At 34.1% G+C, this 18,249-nt stretch overlaps 1 protein-coding gene and 1 pseudogene across 1 annotated transcript; one reads left to right on the top strand and one right to left on the bottom strand.

The window, feature by feature from the left end:
* Positions 1-8,312: 8,312 nt before the first annotated feature.
* LOC122304930 lies at positions 8,313-9,692 on the top strand (annotated as a pseudogene).
* Positions 9,693-15,294: 5,602 nt separating this feature from the next.
* On the bottom strand, positions 15,295-16,372 carry LOC122305759 (umecyanin-like). The gene is made up of 2 exons (XM_043118313.1): positions 16,058-16,372; positions 15,295-15,742 (listed from the first exon to the last, which is right to left on the bottom strand). Exons 1-2 carry the CDS (start codon positions 16,254-16,256, stop codon positions 15,423-15,425), a joined length of 519 nt encoding a protein of 172 aa, XP_042974247.1. The 5' UTR covers positions 16,257-16,372; the 3' UTR covers positions 15,295-15,422.
* Positions 16,373-18,249: the final 1,877 nt, after the last annotated feature.

The raw sequence follows: 18,249 nt of genomic DNA, 5'->3' as shown, positions 1-18,249 counted from the left end.
ATCATCTAACTACACTCATCAAAAACCAAAATTTCTTCCTCCAATTGTTCTATTTTTCTTTCCTTAATTTGCTATGGATCCATTTTTAAATTTTGAGGATGATTATTCTGATCATGAGTTAGATATGATGCAAGCAATTGCAATGATATCCAAGAGAACATCTTATACACCTTGTCGTACTCCTCAACGTCGTAGGTTCATCAGATGTGATTCATTGAAAGGTCATCAACGCCTTTGAAATAATTATTTTGCTGAAACACTAATATATCAGCCCCATCTTTTTAGAAGGAGGTTTTGAATAAGTCGTGATCTTTTTTTACACATGCATGCTACAGTAGTCTCCCATGATGATTATTTTGTCTAAAAGAGAGATGCTAGTGGGAGGCTTGGATTGTCTTCTCTTCAGAAGATGATTGCAGCAATTAGGATGCTAGCATATGGGGTCATCGCAGATCTAATGGACAAGTACATCATAATCGGAGAAAGCACCGCATGGCCTTTGTATTAATTTTTGGCAATTAGTATTTGAGATCTCCAAAGACTAGTGATATAGTGAGGTTACTAGATGCAGGACAAAGACGTGGATTCTCAGGTATGTTGGATAGCATTGATTGTATGCCCTGGAAATGGAAGAATTGTCCTACTGCATGGAAATGTATGTATTTTGGTCACGTGAATGAACCAACTATTATTTTAGAGGCTGTTGCATCTTATGATCTTTGGATATGATATTCTTTTTTTGGTTTTCCTGGGTCGCATAATGATATCAACGTACTTAATCGATCTTCTATTTTTGCTGCGTTGGTCGAAGGTCGTGCTTCTCCGTGCAATTACACAATCAATAGTCACGAATATATAATAGGATATTATCTTGCAGATGATATATATCCTTCATGTGCAACATTAGTGAAAACAATTCCATGTCCTTAGGGAAATAAGAAAAAACACTTTGCTGCTTGGTAGGAGTCTGTAAGGAAAGATGTGGAGCATGCATTCGAAAGGTACTCCAAGGTAGATTTGCAATTGTGTGTGGACTTGTAAGGTTTTTTCGTCCTGAAGTATTAAAAGACATTATGTATGCATGCATTATCTTACATAACATGATCGTTGAAGATGTGCAGCATCTATATCTCGGGGCTGAGCAATTCATTTATGAACAAATAGAAGAGATTCCAGATGAGTCGATGTCACGCGATAATATATCTGAATTCCTAGAGTTCATTGCACAACATCATTGAAATAGAGATAGAGGTACTCATAGTCAACTCCAGGCTGACCTTATCTATCATTTATGGAATATTCATGGCTGTATCTAATTTGGATTTCTATTTCTAATTTGTAATTTAGAATTTGGAATTCATGTAATTTGTAATTCGTTATTCAACTTGAAGTGAAGCTCTGACATTGAATTTATTTCTAGTTCATGGAATATCCAGGTTTTTACATTAAATATATTCCTGCTATATTACCAAATTGTAAAAAATAGTGGACATTTTCACAATAAATATATCCCTGCTATATTAGAAAATTGTCAAAAAAATTAGAAAAATATCTCAAAAATACCACAAATTGAATATTCTTCCATATATAGAGAACAATAGGGAATTTTCCATGTTGAAGCCTGCATATGATTGTAAAATATCTCAACCTTTACTATATTTTTAATGGCTACAAATAATTTTCAGACTTGGGTGTTGCCAAAACAGTCCACAAATGTACAAACTAGCAGTCTACAAATTACCAAAACAGTCCAATAATGTACCCCAAAACAGTCCAGAAATTACCAAACAGTCCAATAATTACCAAAACAGTCCATAAATTATCAAGCCAGTCCACTAATTACCAAAACAGTCCACTAATTACCAAGACAGTCCATTAACCAGTCTATTAATTTCGTTGCTACCCAACCACATATTTATCCAGCCCACATGTGGCTGGACAGCCACTAAAATTTCAAAAAAATTCTTCACTAACAACATTAGACGTTAGATACCTTCATAAGGTGTCGAAAGAGATGTAGATGCACCTCCAGACTGGGGCCTCAATTCCTCAAAAATTTTGAGTTGAATATGGTTGAAATATTCTTGCTGCATGGCATTCAACCCACCTAGATCTAACAACATCATTTTTGTCTCGAACTTCTTTTTCTTTAATTCAAATGTTGCTGATCTTTCTAGGTCTGCCTTCAACTTGGCAATTCTACGCTCTTCCATGGTCGTCGCTCTATCTTCGTTCATTTTAGCTAAGGCAATCTTGATCTCACCATTGTCAACTTCCATTGACTTCCGCTTCCTCTCCCTTTCTTTCTCAGCTTTTTGACCTGGAGGTCTCTTAGTAAGAACCTCTATGTCCTCCTCGGCTATGTCAACATCAACAACACCAAATACTTTTTCAGATGACCATCTCTCCTTACCAAGGTTGGATATGTGTTGTTGCTATTTTGGTTGGTGTCTTAGACAACAGTACTCCATTGTGAAATTACACCGTAGTATCTCTTTGTACAACACATTTGCCTTATCAATATACAAAGGTGAAGAAATATTTATTAGTTTATAAGTAAGTCCATCACAAATTAAATGAATAAATGTTTTAAAGTACATACATTGTCTCGCTCTATTGCACCACTCGGGTGCAATGACTCTACTTGTGCTATATATGCACAAAATGTATTTGTCCATTTTTGAATTGTAGACCACCGATTCATCAAAGAGCCCTAAGAACGGTTGACAATGTGAGGTTTTTTATATTCATGATAAAATGTGATAATTCTTTCCCACATATGAGTTGACTTTTGATCACTATCCTTTATTTCATCAATGCTAATGTTGAACCAAGTTGAGATGAGGAGGTTATCATCTTCAACAGTAAAAGATGCCCCTCTTTGAATTTTTTTTGAAGAATGCCTATTTTCACCTTCATGAGGGGTTTCTTGGACAATAATATTAGAATGTTGCATTGGGGTGTTATTACAACCCCCTTCTCCACTTTGTAGGAGAAGAAGGGTTCATCATCAAAATGTGTGTCAATCCTTAAAAATATCAGATTTTCAAGGAGTCAGAGAAGTTGTCCAATAGTGAAGTCCAATATTAAATTCTTAGCATCATATTGTTGAGAATTATAAAGTCTCTCAACATCATATTGCAGAAACAAAGAAAAATTGAATAATGAAAAGTAAAGGAATAGGAAGTACAAGAATTATTTTGCAATTTAAAAGTTTGAAAACAGCAAACATCCATTCAGGCAAAGTGTGGCATGGCATAATTGATATAAGAAAAGAAATTAGTAAGTATGTGTACACTATATTATTAATATAGACCCATTGTCTCAGAAGTGAAAATGATAGAATTCCTAATGCTTAAAATTCAGACAACGAAAGATAATCCCACAATAGTTCAACAACGTGAAAACATTTGTGAATATGAAATAGGCTTTTTCTCTGTTTGTCCATTCTTCCCTGCACCCTCTTTTCGATTTTGTACTTTTTTTTTATCCTACAGTATGTGAAAATGCCATCCTATAGCATGCTGAGAATTATAAAGTATCTCAACATAAAATGGAAAATGCCATCCTTCTTATAGACTTACAGTATGTGAAAGGTTTAGTTCATGTGCTATTCATATTTATGTTCCATAATACAAGAAAAATTGATCCACTTTTTTAAGTATGCAAGTAGACATGTTAACATTTTGAAGATTAGGATTTTAGGGGTCAGAAAAAAGACGTTAGGAAACAACCCTGACAAGTAGTATGTGCCATCTCCAGATAGTTTATGTAGCTACTTTGAGATCTCCATTCCCCAAAAAACACAAAAACTTGTGAAAATCTGTAGATTATTTTTGTGTCTCACACAAACCAGACTGAAATTAACACAAGTCTATATATCTGGCTTATTTGTTGATTTTGTTGTGTCAAAATAAGGATGTGAAGATTGAGCACAAGACCTTGAAGGAGAAGATGAAGGAATATACTAAGAACGCAATATGACATTGGCATTGATAAGATGGCTTCCACTCTTCAATAGGTTGCTTTTATGGGAAATTGGATAAGAGGCACTAGTTTTACCAGAAACATGTTAGCATTAGAGTATCTTCTATTTGTTTTTCATGGGTTGGCGAGTGCTGTAATAGAACTACATTTGTGATCTAGGAGTTTTTATTTATTTATGTATATATATATCTTTGGTAGACTTGGTTGGAAATACTTCATTGCAAAAAAAAAAAAAAAAAATCATAACTAAGCTGGGGAATGATGCCTATGTCTAATGTACAAGAAGCCTATGTCTATTCTAGATAATCCTTAAGTAAATAGAGTTGGTTACAAGGAGCCTATATCTATGTCTATTGTAGATAATCCATAACTAAATAGAGTTGTGAATGCTTAATGTGCAGGGGAATGATGCCTATGTCTATTGTTTTGAACCATCAAGTTGGCAGTAAATAAAGTGGTGCAGACGGACCATTAATATGCCAAAATCAACAAATAATAGACAAACAATATGCCAAAATAGATATGGTAGAGAATCAATATCCAAAATCAAATGCAATACACCATACCATTTCAGAGAAAAAAATGCAATACACCAAACCCAATAACAACATGCCAAAACAGAGAATGAAAAGCTTGATGTATACTTGCCCAAAGAAATACCAGAAAATCTGTGGCAAATTTAATATACAATATCAACATACCATTTCATTTGAAAAAAATAAAAAAAATAATTAGCATTGGCATTTACCCAAATCGCACAACGGTAGTGGCATATTTTTGATTGGCAAATGCCGTATAAGGTAGAGCCAACCTGATTCGTGGAGGAAATTGAACAACCAAGCTATTGATTCGTAGAGCAAGCCGGTTCAGTCCATGATTATTTGTCCTTGCAATGCAAAAGAGGAGGTCATTTAATCAAGTTGTTGAAGATAAAGTTAGAATTGGAGAAGAGGGAGAGAAGAGGGATTGATAACAGCAACACTATCTAGCCCACAGAGAAGAGGGAGAGAAGAGAGGCTTGCATTGTAGGTTTCGAAGACGACAAGAACTGCTGGAGAAGGCGACAATTGGAGAGAAGGGGACGCTTGCAGGTTGGGGAAGAGTGATGAGTTGAAGAAGAAAAGGGATTGCGGGTTGAAGAAGAAAAGGGCAATGGAGAGAAGGGGATGAAGACAGAGAAGGAAGTTTCGGGAGAAAGAAAGGAAAAAAGATGAAATGGTTCAATGGATGGTTTTGGGGATAAAGAGAAAAATCGAGGGAAAGTGAGCAGTAGGTAGATAGAGAAATGATAAAATAATATTTGGTCCTTGTACAGTCTCTCGCCAGACATGAAGATGACCTAAGACTTACTGTAGCTGATATGTCAAACTTTTCAAGTTTCGCTAGGCCAATGTAGGAGGTTTTTCTCATATTTACTTTCAATTTGCACTTGTATTTGGCAATGGCTAGGCCATTGCCAATGCTCTTACGAGTGGCTTTTAAGGTTCTCAAAACGGCGTTGTTTGGGATCTTGGTCGAAACAATGTCGTTCACTGCAACGCTTAGCTCCCTAGACTTGGCTAGCTAATTGGTCGAAAGAAAAGGTCATTTAGCAAAGAATAGTTTGAATTTTCCTGCCCATTGGTCGAAACAGCACCGTTTCGACCGATTTGTTCTCCTTCTTCTTCCTCACGCAGGGATGACACAGATTTTGAAAAAAATGGTATCTTGGCTATCTTCCAGTGAGATGGTTGTTGGTGACCAAGGTTCTGACGTGTCCTCAACACTTTCAACTCTTGGTGGTAGTTAGTGGCTTTGGCGAATGACCGAAACAACGTGTGAAATGGAAAATGCACCATTTTGAGTACCGCTACATCTACAAAGGAATTACACAAAAATAATTTCATAAACTAATATGGTTTTACCTGATCTTTTATATTTACTTTACAATAAAAGTAATTTTAAAATCTGATGAACCACATCAAACCTTGTCAGTTTGTGGGGTTGTTTTGTGTAATCCTTTTGTGGTGAGAGTACTTCCCTACCCAGTATATTCAAGTCTTCCCGCCATAATTTGGAAAAAATTTTCACTTAGATTGAGAGTCTCCGAAGATGATTGTAATATGCATATGTGGTTGCCAAACCAAGCACTCGTTCATTGATCATTTTCTCAATGCGCGAAAATATCTCTTCCATCATGAGCAGGCTTTGGTACCACTGTAAAATTATGAAGAATGAAGATGAATGAAAATTGGGCAAAGATTCGATAATATGGTGACACTCTTGTGAAGGTATTTGTCCCACAAGTTGATGATGGACAAAGGGGAATTGAGTGCCTTTATTGTGCACAAATGGTCCTTATTTATAAACCATGAGGCACTGGTTGTCAAGTTGCACAATCATTGATAAGACAATATATAGTTGGCAAGTGGTACAATCATTGATAAGACAATATAGAGTTGGCAAATGGTACAACCATTAACAAGTGATAGAACCTTTTAACTAAACTAAAGGGTTGTGTCTCTTAACACTTCTTTAACTATTACCCATCGTAGGAACCATTACCATGGAGAGGGCATTATTCCAAGGGGTATATTGCTTGGTGATCATACTATTTAGAATTATAAATAGAACTTATATATAGAGTACTCTTCAGATATTTGGTACATCTATATATTTCAAATAAACATGCCTTTCAAATAAATATGCCTCTTATCTCTATATTTATTTCAAGGCCCATATCTTGGCTAGTTAATCAGTTGAAGCTAGAATTAGGCATACATTAATTATAAATTGGTAATTAGGGAAGTATAGAATTTTCCTCGAGACTGAATTAGAGAAAGCTTCTTCTAACCTATTCAAAAACTTGAAGAGTCCTGCTACATCTCCTAAGGGATTTAACTAGAGAACCCACCGAATAAGGCAATTTTTTATTTTATTTTATATTCTTAAATATTATTAAGAAAACAATTCCTTAATCATTAAATAAAACAAAAAAAAGAAGCGTTTGAGACATAGATTAGGGACCCAAATTCAGATCCCAAAGCATTTCTAAAAATTGAAATTCGTCAATATAACAAGCGCACATTTTTTTTAATGAAGGGACATGCCCCTTTTTTAAGTGGACTTCCACAAATGCAAGTATTTGTCAAATGATTAAGAAAAATTTCCATATTAATTAATATAAAAAAGTGCTATAGGCACAAAGAGATATCATAAAAGTAAATCCACGAACTAAAACTGACATGACTTTATAAGATATATTAGATTTACTTTACAATAAAAGTAGGTTTAGAATTTAACTCATCACATCAAATCGCGTTAATTTGTGAAATCCTTTTTGTGGTTAAAAAATTTTTCTTTAATAGGTTTCCTCCAACTCAATTCATGGGAAAACTCTATCTATTAGAGAATTATTCTAAGAGCTCTTCTATTCTGCAACCATATACCACACATTTTTTGAGGGAAAAAATAAAAAGACAAAAAATAAAAATAAATGTGTGATACAAGACTGATCATATCGGTCTCGATTTGCATCGGCGTGGTGGTCGGTCTACCATTGGCGTCTTCTGTGAAGGAGGAGGAACTGAGGAAGAATGATGAAGACTTGTGTTGTTGTCTGCCATGGATGAAGAAAGAGGTTGCAGAGAGGAAGAAATGAAGAAGATGATGCGGGGTAGAAGAAGAAGAGGGGTGGGTGGGGGGGGGGGGGTTATTAACTCATTTTGAAATGACGCCGTTTGGCTTTCATTCTATTATATATATTTTTAACATTCATGCCCTAAACGATACCGTTTCACTTATTTAAGTGAAACAACGCCCTTTTTATACATATAGTTAAAAAAATATATAAATAGACCGGATCGGTCGGTTTAGCGGTTTTCCTAGAATTCAAACCGGCGCCGAACTGCAGATGTCAGTTTTTCTTCAATTCCTCTCACTCGTCGACCAGTTCTGTACTTTGGCCGTCGATCTGATCGGCTCACGGCCGATTTGGTCGGTTCCTGTACACCCCTAGGTTGATGAATATAATTTGTTATTCTAAACACATAATGGTTTCAAGTACTCACGTCAAGATCTTGACGTGCCTCACGATCAAAATGGTTCATTTATTGTTTATTATAAAACACTCGTGGACTCATTCAAGTCCACGAAAGTGAAAATATTATGAGTAGGATATTCAGAATTTGAAAGGATATTGAGTCGATTATATACGTTAACTCCAATAATATTGCTACATTAACTTCCACGAACTGAAGATTCAAGATATAGGCTAATTAGCTAGCGCGCGCTAGAAATTAGTAATTAATTGACACAGTGCATCTTCGAGACAAAGCCATACATCCATGATATATATATCTACTAGTGATGCTGCAATTCAGTTAGATCGTATTGCCAAGGTTCACGGAGTTTCTGGTGCTGAAGATTATTTCGTGAAGCTGCCAGATTCTTTGAAGGACAGGAGGATCTACGGAGCTCTTCTCAATGTGTATGTGAGGGCTACAATGAGAGAAGAGGCAGAATCTTTACTTGACAAAATGAGAAGTAAAGATTATATCACACATTCACTTCCTTTCAATGTGATGATGACTCTCTATATGAACCTCAAGGAGTATGATAAAGTTGAGTCGATGGTTTCAGAAATGGTAGAGAAAAGCATACCGCTAGATATATATTCCTATGGTATTTGGCTATCTTCTCGTGGATCACAAGGATCTGCAGAAAAGATGGAAGAAGTATTTGAACAGATGAAACTGGACAGAACCATTAATCCCAACTGGAGTACATTCAGCACAATGGCTACAATGTACATTAAGACGGGGCAGTTTGATAAAGCTGAAGATTTCTTGAAGCAGGTGGAGAGTAGGATAAAAGGCCGGAATTGGATACCTTATCATTATCTCATAAGTCTTTATGGTAATGTTGGTAACAAAGAAGAGGCTTATCTTGTGTGGAAGGTTTACAAAGCAAGTTTTCCAATTATTCCAAATTTGGGATACCATGTTATAATATCGTCTCTTGTTAGGCTAGGTGATATCAAAAGGGCAGAAAAAATTTTCGAGGAATGGTTACAGGTGAAATCATCTTTTGACCCTAGAATTGGAAATCTTCTCATGGCTTGGTATGTTAGGGAAGGAAGTTTGGATAAAGCTGAGTTTCTTCAACCATATGATCGAAGTCGGAGGAAAGCCAAATTCAAGTACATGGGAGATTCTTGTTGAGAGGCACATGGCAGAGAAGAGGATTTCGGAGGCTTTATCCTACTTGAAAGAAGCTTTTAAGGTTGCGCGATCAAAGAGTTGGAGGCCAAAGCCTGTCAATGTGTCTGCCTTCTTTAAGCTCTGCGAAGAAAAAGATGACATGGAAAGCAAGGAGGTTTTGGTTGGACTATTGAGGCAATCAAGATATCTAGAAGATGAAGCATATGCATCACTCATTGGTTTATCATTGGGAGACAGCGGGGGCAATGGGCATTCAGCGGGGGCAACAATGGGTCTGAAGTGCTTCCCAACCAATTTTAAAGTCGCCAGTAATATACTTCTGCTTCTGTTATCTACATTGGAATATCAATTGTTAGACCAAAAGGTGCAGGGAAGTTCTTACTGGGGATAGATATGCATCACTCACATGGTTTATCACTCGGAGACCAAAAGATGTTAATGTGTCTGAATTTCTTCCCCGAATCCCTTATGTTTGACTCTTTTATGTAATTCTCAGCACTTTGTTACAAATTAAATTGACGAGAGAGAGAAGCTTTTAAGCGAGAGGAAATGTGAAACAAAAAAACAAAAGAAAGAAAGGAATATGTTCGAGCCAGCTTTACTTTTAATTTCATTTCTCGAGACTTTTGGTTGAGATTCCTCTTCTTCGATATTCATTTCTCTGAAAATAATCTTGGTAGATATGTTAGGAAGTAAATCATCATGATCTACTTGGTCTTCTCAAATCACTACAACAAATAATTAATCCTCTACCTAAGTCGAGAACTTCTAAACTGTTTAATATATATATATACAAGCCCCTTGTAACGTAGTTTTGATGTGAAAATCTTCATGTTCTTTTTTCAAACATATTTATCCTTGTTCTTCCAATGTATTAACATGATCCGAAAATCCGATCCCTAACAGATGAGTGTGAGCGCGAGGAGTCTGATTAATTTGAAGTTTATAGGGTGGATTAATGGAAGTGATCAAAGGGGTAGAGGGATATGGAGGAAGATCATTATGATGAGGGTGGACACATATAGAGCAAGAAGACAATAAATTTACTGATGGCTTAGCAAATTTAGGCTATGATGGTTCTTCTGCATTTTACTCCTCTATCGATCAGATTCCTAAGCAACTAATTGGTCATTACATTTAGCAAACTTCGGGCTTTAATTTGTGGCCGCCGAAATCTCTGCACATGGAATTAATTTTGTATTTATAACATGGAAACTTATGACTAAAGCTTGGATAAATGAAAACTTAACTGATCAAGCATAAAGATGAAAGTTTTTGTGAGGGAACAGAAGCGGCTACTAGAGAAATAAATGCTTGAGCTTGAGAAGAAATAGAAAAGTACTATATTTAGAAGAAAAATTCTAAACATGCATAAGCCTACACACCACACTCCATCCTTTTTTTTAATTTTTTTAAAATTTTTTTTATCAAATGTTTAATATATAGATAATGAGTTAAAAAATTTAATTACTTTAAGAAGAATAAACTCAAAAAAAAATTGAAAAAAATTAAAAAAATAATATGTGGTGTGTGATGTGTAGGCTTATGTGCAGCAATGCTCATTCAACGCTAAAAAAGCTTCATCAGAATTTCGGGCATCATCAACAAACCGGCCATGAGTCCTCAACTGCAGATGATTTCTTTATAAAGTACTTGATAAAGATTCGAATACAAAACCTCATTGCAAAAGGCACAGCAGCTGCATCAGAATATAGCGAAACCTCACCGATTCCTTGGGCGTGACAACGAATATAGTAGACCCATATGTTACAATCATTGAAGCCGTGACAACCAACACTTCAAGATGAAAAGGGAATCTGTATGTTAGGGACATTATGACCAAGATTAAAGCTGAAAATGCCAAAGAGTTGAAAATCAAGAAAATATAATAGGCTTGTTTTTCAGATGCATAAATGGCTAGCTCTCCCTGGTTTGTGTCCATCTTTGTTATCTTGCCAAACTCCCCCAGAAGGGTTGACCCCAGCTTGAAAGGTCACTGGAGCAATTAGAGTGGCAACTACTAAGAGAACGTTTCGAGCATCTCCTGGAGAGTCTCTCCCTTCCTCAAATTGGAAGTACCTAAACAAGCTCATGCTCCTTACAGTGCTTTTGGATTGATTATCCATTTTTTTCTGTTGAAGCAATGATATATTTTTGCTTTCAAATGATTCGGCGGATGAGTCTCTTCATCATTCATCTGCTGCTTTATATCATATTATAACTTCGAGCATAAAGATGCTCGAAGATGAAAGTTTTAATTTGTGAGGGAACAGAAGCGCTACTAGAGAAATAAATGCTTGAGCTTGAGAAGAAATAGAAGAGTACTATATTTAGAAGAAAAATTCTAAACATGCATAAGCCTACACACCACACACTATACTTTTTTTAATTTTTTTATCAAATGTTTAATATATAGATAATGAGTTAAAAAATTTAATTACTTTAAGAAGAATAAACTCAAAAAAAATTTGAAAAAATTATTAAAATAATATGTGGTGTGTGACGTGTAGGCTTATGTGTAGCAATGCTCATTCAACACTAAAAAAACTTCATCAGAATTCTAGGCATCATCAACAAACCGGCCGTGAGTCCTCAACTGCAGATGATTTCTTTATAAAGTACTTGATAAAGATTCAAATACAAAACCTCATTGCAAAAGGCACAGCAGCTGCGATCAGAATATAGTGAAACCTCACCGATTCCTTGGGCGTGACAGCGAATACAGCAGACCCATATGTTACAATCATTGAAGCCGTGACAACCAACACTTCAAGATGAAAAGGGAATCTGTATGTTAGGGACATTATGACCAATATTGAAGCTGAAAATGCCAAAGAGTTGGAAATCAAGAAAATAAAATAGGCTTGTTTTTCATATGCATAAATGGCTAACTCTCCCTGCTTTGTGTCCATCTTTTTTATCTTGCCAAACTCCCTCAGAAGGGTTGACCCCAGCTTGAAAGGTCACTGGAGCAATCAGATTGGCAACTACTAAGAGAACGTTCCAAGCATCTCCTGGAGAGTCTCTCCCTTTCTCAAACTGAAAGTACCTGAACTAGCTCATGCTCCTTACAGTGCTTTTGGATTGATTATCCATTTTTGTCTGTCGAAACAATGATATATTTTTGCTTTCAAATGATTCGACGGATGAGTCTCTTCATCATTCATCTGCTGCTTTATATCATATTATAACTTCGATCTTACCAGTAACACACGAGCAGAGATAAGGCTCAATGCTTCATTGTTATGGGCAATAACTTTTATGGCTAAGCATCTGTAAGTGACGTTCGCCCAGTGTATAGAAATATTATTTTTAAGAATTAATATTATTTTTATTAAGAAAATTTTTTTAATTAATAATATAATGCTTTTAGAAAAAAAATATAATTTATAACATCAAATAGTAAGATAAACTTAAATTAGTTTTAAAGCATTTAGAATTAAAATTTTATTATTTACTACTGCATATGCTCCTGGGTACGGCTAGAAACAACAAATATGTGAAAAAAAAAACTTGAACCAAAACTGTGTAGTGCAGAAGACAAACTATTAACAATAAAGCAATATGCAGAACACGTTTTCTTAGTTTAATAAAGCGATTATTTTTAAAAAGTGATATAATTTTTATAAAGAAATAAAATACTAAAGTTTTTATAAGATATTATTATTTGATTTTAATGTTTCATAATGAATTTAAATCGATAAATATATAATTTTTTATTAAAATAATTGAATTCATAAATGTAGTTGGTAAATAAATTTAAACTTAATTATTTTATATTTCTCTTTGTTTATAAAAGGAATGAATAGAAATTTTAAATCACATATATAAATTTATATATAAATTATAATGTATATAAAATATCATATATATATATAATAGAATATAGAATATATATTTATGTAATTTATATATATATATATATATATATATATTTATTTATATGTTATAGATGATATTTATGAGGTATATATATCTAATATATCTCATAAATAGATAATCATTAATGCATGGGTTCCAGGATCGATGCATGTTGCATGAACTTTGATAACTATAAATTTATTTATAAGTGATTGGGAAGAGAAATTAAAAAATAAAAACTTATAATGAGAGAGAGAAAGTCACTTTAATTTATTTATGCAACTAACGATATTAATTTTAACGGCAAAACAACAAAATCGTTAAACCAACAAAATTTTGTTAAGTAGCCACTTTATATATCTTCTATATATAAAAAATGGCTATGTAACAGATTTTTATTGTTTTAACAGAAATTTATTGTTTTACTGTTAATTTGACTACTTCCGTTAAAAGTTAATTCCGTTTATTGAATTCATTTATTATGTTATTATTAGCAACATGTCCATCGGTTGGTCGAAGAGCGAAAAAGGAGGATGTGTTTATAAGCTTTTCAACGGTTTCGTCTCTCGCACTGCCTGTAAGACACTCTTCAATACCTGTGTGGATGGATGGCTTGGATGCAATATTTCAATACTTTTTCAGCAGAGTAATGATGCACGTGTATATTTTTAAGCAATATTTTTATATTGAAGATATTTTTGTAAAATGATATTAATTTTATAAATTATTTTATAAAAATAATTTTTATTTAAAGCAAGTTAAATTGTATACTATTATCCCATTTATCTGGTATAAGTTGATCAAATGTTTTTCATTAATTATCAGATTATTTTTTATTGTTTAAAACAATAAATTTATGAATAAAAAGTAGAATATAAAGAAACAAGTACCTTATGTTTCTTTATATTAAATGAATACTTGCTTAAAAAAATAAAAATAAAAAGAATACAAAGTGAGCCATGTGGGCTAACGTCGCTGTACAAGAAAAAGAACCAATAAATATCCTTAAGCATCTTTAGTAAAAATATTTTATCTCATAATTATAACTTTATCAAATTTTTACATAAAATATAATAAATAATTTAATTTTTTCAAATTCTAAAATAATAATAATATTAAAAAAATAATATTTTAACAATATTTTATTTAACTTTCAATTTTTATTTCAACTCATTTAATCTTAACTCACTATTCAAATAGCACCTAAAGGATGTTTGGAAACATATCTTATCCAATCTCATCTCATCTCATTTTCTTTCCAGACATCATTCAAACACATATGCTTTCAAACTAATCATTAAAAATTTGGAAATGAATTTAGACAGATTTAATAAACGGAGTTAACTTTAACGGGAACACTGAAACTAACGGTAAAACAACAAACTTCTGTTAAAACAACAAAAATCTGTTTCATAGCCACTTTTTATATATAAACATTAGGGAAACAATTTGTTCTCATATGAGATAGGTTCATTCTGTTTACAAATTACTTAGTTTATCTTGGATTACTATTTCAGAGGAAAATGTTTTTATTCAACGAAGAGTTTAGGATTGATTTCATAAACATTGGTTGGTTTCGTTGATGTATTATTATAGCTATGACAAAAAGAAAATCATAATGTTGCGTTTGGTTCTCTAGAAGCTAAACTTAAAAAATTTGAAATTCTCAGGTTTATGATTTGTTGGGTTTTTCTTTTAATCAATAGTTAAATTATAGTTTATTCATATTTTGTTATCTTCTTACTTTATACGTTGAATATATGAAAGATTAATCTGCTATTCAATATTTATTTGTAGGAATATTGACCATATGTTAAAAGCGTTGCGGTAAAATTATAAAAAAAAAATTGGAAGATTCAAGTTTATGTAGATCTAGAGAAACTGAAAGAGAAAAAATATAGATATTTTAATGTCCTCTCTATTGAAACAGTGCAAGATGAGGAAAATGTTGGATTGTCATCATAGAATTAAAATTATCTCAAACAACTTTCATAAAACTATGGACAATGTTTATTTATAGGACCATACTATAGATTCTATTAATGTTTTTCTTTTATAATATATCACAACGTGTAATTATTTATTAATTATATAAACATTATATCGTTAGTTATTTAATTAACTAAAAATATTACATCTTTATTAATAAAAAATTAATTCTTAACAAAAAAATTAAATATAAATTAAGCAAACGTGCATTGCACGTTGCTTTTACCTAGTATATATATATATATATATAAAGATATACACTATAAAGAATTGTTTAATTTATTAACGTAAATTATCGGGAAATAGAATACATCATTTATTCGATCGTATATATGATGAAGAATATATATATCTGCAGCCGGCCAGCTATAGTTTGGAGAACATTTAGATCATGTAAGTCTGGAAAGAGATGGCTGCGGTGGAGAGCACAGCAAATAAGGCACCAACGGTGAGCGATGAAGCGGAGGAGATGGGCGGTTCTGCCGGGGATTCACTGACGGTGGTGAAGTTTGGGGTTGAAATGGTGAGAGCCAGCTTTTGACCTCGTTCGCAGTGGTCATTCACGGTGCAGATGAAGTAGTAAGAACCGGCTGATGGAGGAGTGAAGGTGACTGGGCTGCCAATGTAACTCGATACCTTGGTGCAGTTATCATAATCAGCCTTTGATACTCCCGCCAAATTGTGCGTCCCCGTCCAGTTGAAAACTGTTCATATTTTGAGGAAAAAAATCCAATAAATGATTTTTAAAGCCTAATCTTATTAAAAAACACTAACCAGTAATGATCAAGTTGAAGGAAAAGTTTCATGCAGGTTTGATCAAAACTGCGTACGTTAGTAATTATGCAAGTCTCGATCGAGCAAATTCTTCGAAAAAAAAAAGGGATATCCACTTGAAAAAAATAAGGTTTGCACAAAATATTGAGTCTGCGCATGAAATCATTTTCCAAACTGGATATAAGACATGACATGCATGGTCTATGCAAGGACAGAAATAAAAGGCAATGAGGAATAATGCTTACAGAATTTGTCACCAAGGAAGAAAGTCTGGGTGCTAGCCCAGTCGGAGTAATAGGAGGTGTTTGGGGGAACATCCCACCCAAGGCTGTCTCCAACCTTATAGTCTCCTGTCGATGTTACTGTTGCAGCACTTGCACCATTTAGCACTAAAGCCACCACAACGATCAAGCACCCGATGATCATATTCATGCGGCTTCCCATTTTGCTGTGTTCCCTCTAAAAATGTACGTGTCCGCTTGATCTGTAAAAGTTTCTCTATGCGAGATGATGAGAATTCTGGTTTTGGATATGGGATATTATATTTATAGAAGAGAGCTGGCATCAATGGGTATATATAGAGCTGTGAAGTTGCGTAGGGCTTTTGCAAAAGAAATTTAAAAAAGAGAAAAACTTGCTTGGTTCGGACCATTCTCCAGTCCTTTAATTGCGTGCTGCTCTTGGAGTCGAACAAATACACGCATGCTGCAGTTGGACCAGGCCGCGCACAACGTGGCTGAAGCCTGGCTCATTCAAAGGCTCATGATTCATGAATATGGCTGAAGAAAGACTAACGGGGAATAGATTATTATATATGTATTCAAACATGCAAGCAACGTACCCAGTTTGATTTTGAATATTGTCGCCTCCACTGGCCCACAGGGTATAAACAAATCAACCGAAATATGATACAGATTCAACGACTAGCCCAGCAAAGCCTGAAAAGAGTGGAGCCTGCAAGGGGTGTGGCCAACTCCATGGGCTGGCTTAGGCCAGCCTGGTCATGGGCTGGATGATTTTTTCCTAAGAGATTGGGCTGGATGATTGCTAGCTGCCTTATATTTCACTTGGACGGATATTTTCAACAATAATGATAGTACGTAATATTATATATAATTGTGAAATGTGTAAGTATTATCATTTAAAAAAAATTTGAATTCATTATTAAAAAATTAATTCTTTTTCGTGTGGGTCTATTATTTATTTACTTTTTTTAAAATAATTACGCAACGTTTACATACTCAAGATTACAAATATCATGCCAAGAGTACGTGGTTCAGATGACATGAGACACAACCTTCATAAGAGAGGTCCTGGGTTCAATCCCCCTCCCCATATCTCCCAATATATAAAAAAAAAAAAAAAAAAAGATTGCAAATACCATTTCACTTGTTCTAGATCTTAAATCTCTCATGTTTGTTGATGTAGCACATTTTAGATGGTTATATATATATATATATATTAATTACTTAAATATTAGCGACCACTTAAAACATGTTACATAGAAAGTATAATTAAGGATGTCGGAATTTATGATAAGAAAAATATTTCTCAATTTTCAACGTACTAATTATAACAAGCAGTGTAATTATCTTGTACTAAATAAAAAATAAATAAAAACTACTGTTAGCTGAGGAATAAAAAACCAACATGTTACATAGAAAGTATAATTAAGGATGTCGGAATTTATGATAAGAAAAATATTTCTCAATTTTCAACGTACTAATTATAACAAGCAGTGTAATTATCTTGTACTAAATAAAAAATAAATAAAAACTACTGTTAGCTGAGGAATAAAAAACCAACTAGTGTTAGTTCTCCAGATCCAAGCTATGGATCGTGAGTGCTATATATATATATATTTATCATTCTCAAGGAGTTCAGATGAAGTACTCATGTGAGGCTCCTATTCACTCATAATTAAGGAGAAATCTCAACTTTTGAATCTCGATTAATTCAATCAGTCTACAGGAACTCCACTTGTTCCTTTCATTCAACATAATGATCATTCAAATCGAGACTCACCAATTTTTGTATTACTCAAGTCAACATTGTCGACATGACTTGATCATCCTCATCGGATGGTAGCCGTAACTCATGATACATGACCATGGGATCGAGGAAACTGTTACATATTTGAATACAGTAATTCTATTCCTAGGCCGGTCTGAGATCACACACCATACACTTATTATTTGGCAAATCCGGTCCAATTCACAAAAGGTCTATGAGAATCTCCCTCCTCCATGTTCCCTCTACTCTCTCTTCCTCTGCCGAATCCCTCTCCCTCCCTTCCCGTACTGAAGAATCTTCCTCACAGGCCCTCCCTCTTTTGAAGAATCCCTCTACTCTCCCCCCTCTCTCCGCTGAATCTCTCTCCCCACCCCTCTCTCTGTCAAAGAGTTTCACAAAATCATTCAAACGACAGACTACCCCA

Source organism: Carya illinoinensis, chromosome 3 (assembly GCF_018687715.1).
Source record: "Carya illinoinensis cultivar Pawnee chromosome 3, C.illinoinensisPawnee_v1, whole genome shotgun sequence".
NCBI classification, from domain to species: domain Eukaryota; kingdom Viridiplantae; phylum Streptophyta; class Magnoliopsida; order Fagales; family Juglandaceae; genus Carya; species Carya illinoinensis.
Note: the sequence above shows the minus strand (reverse complement) of the source record. Positions and strands in the feature narration are given on the sequence as shown.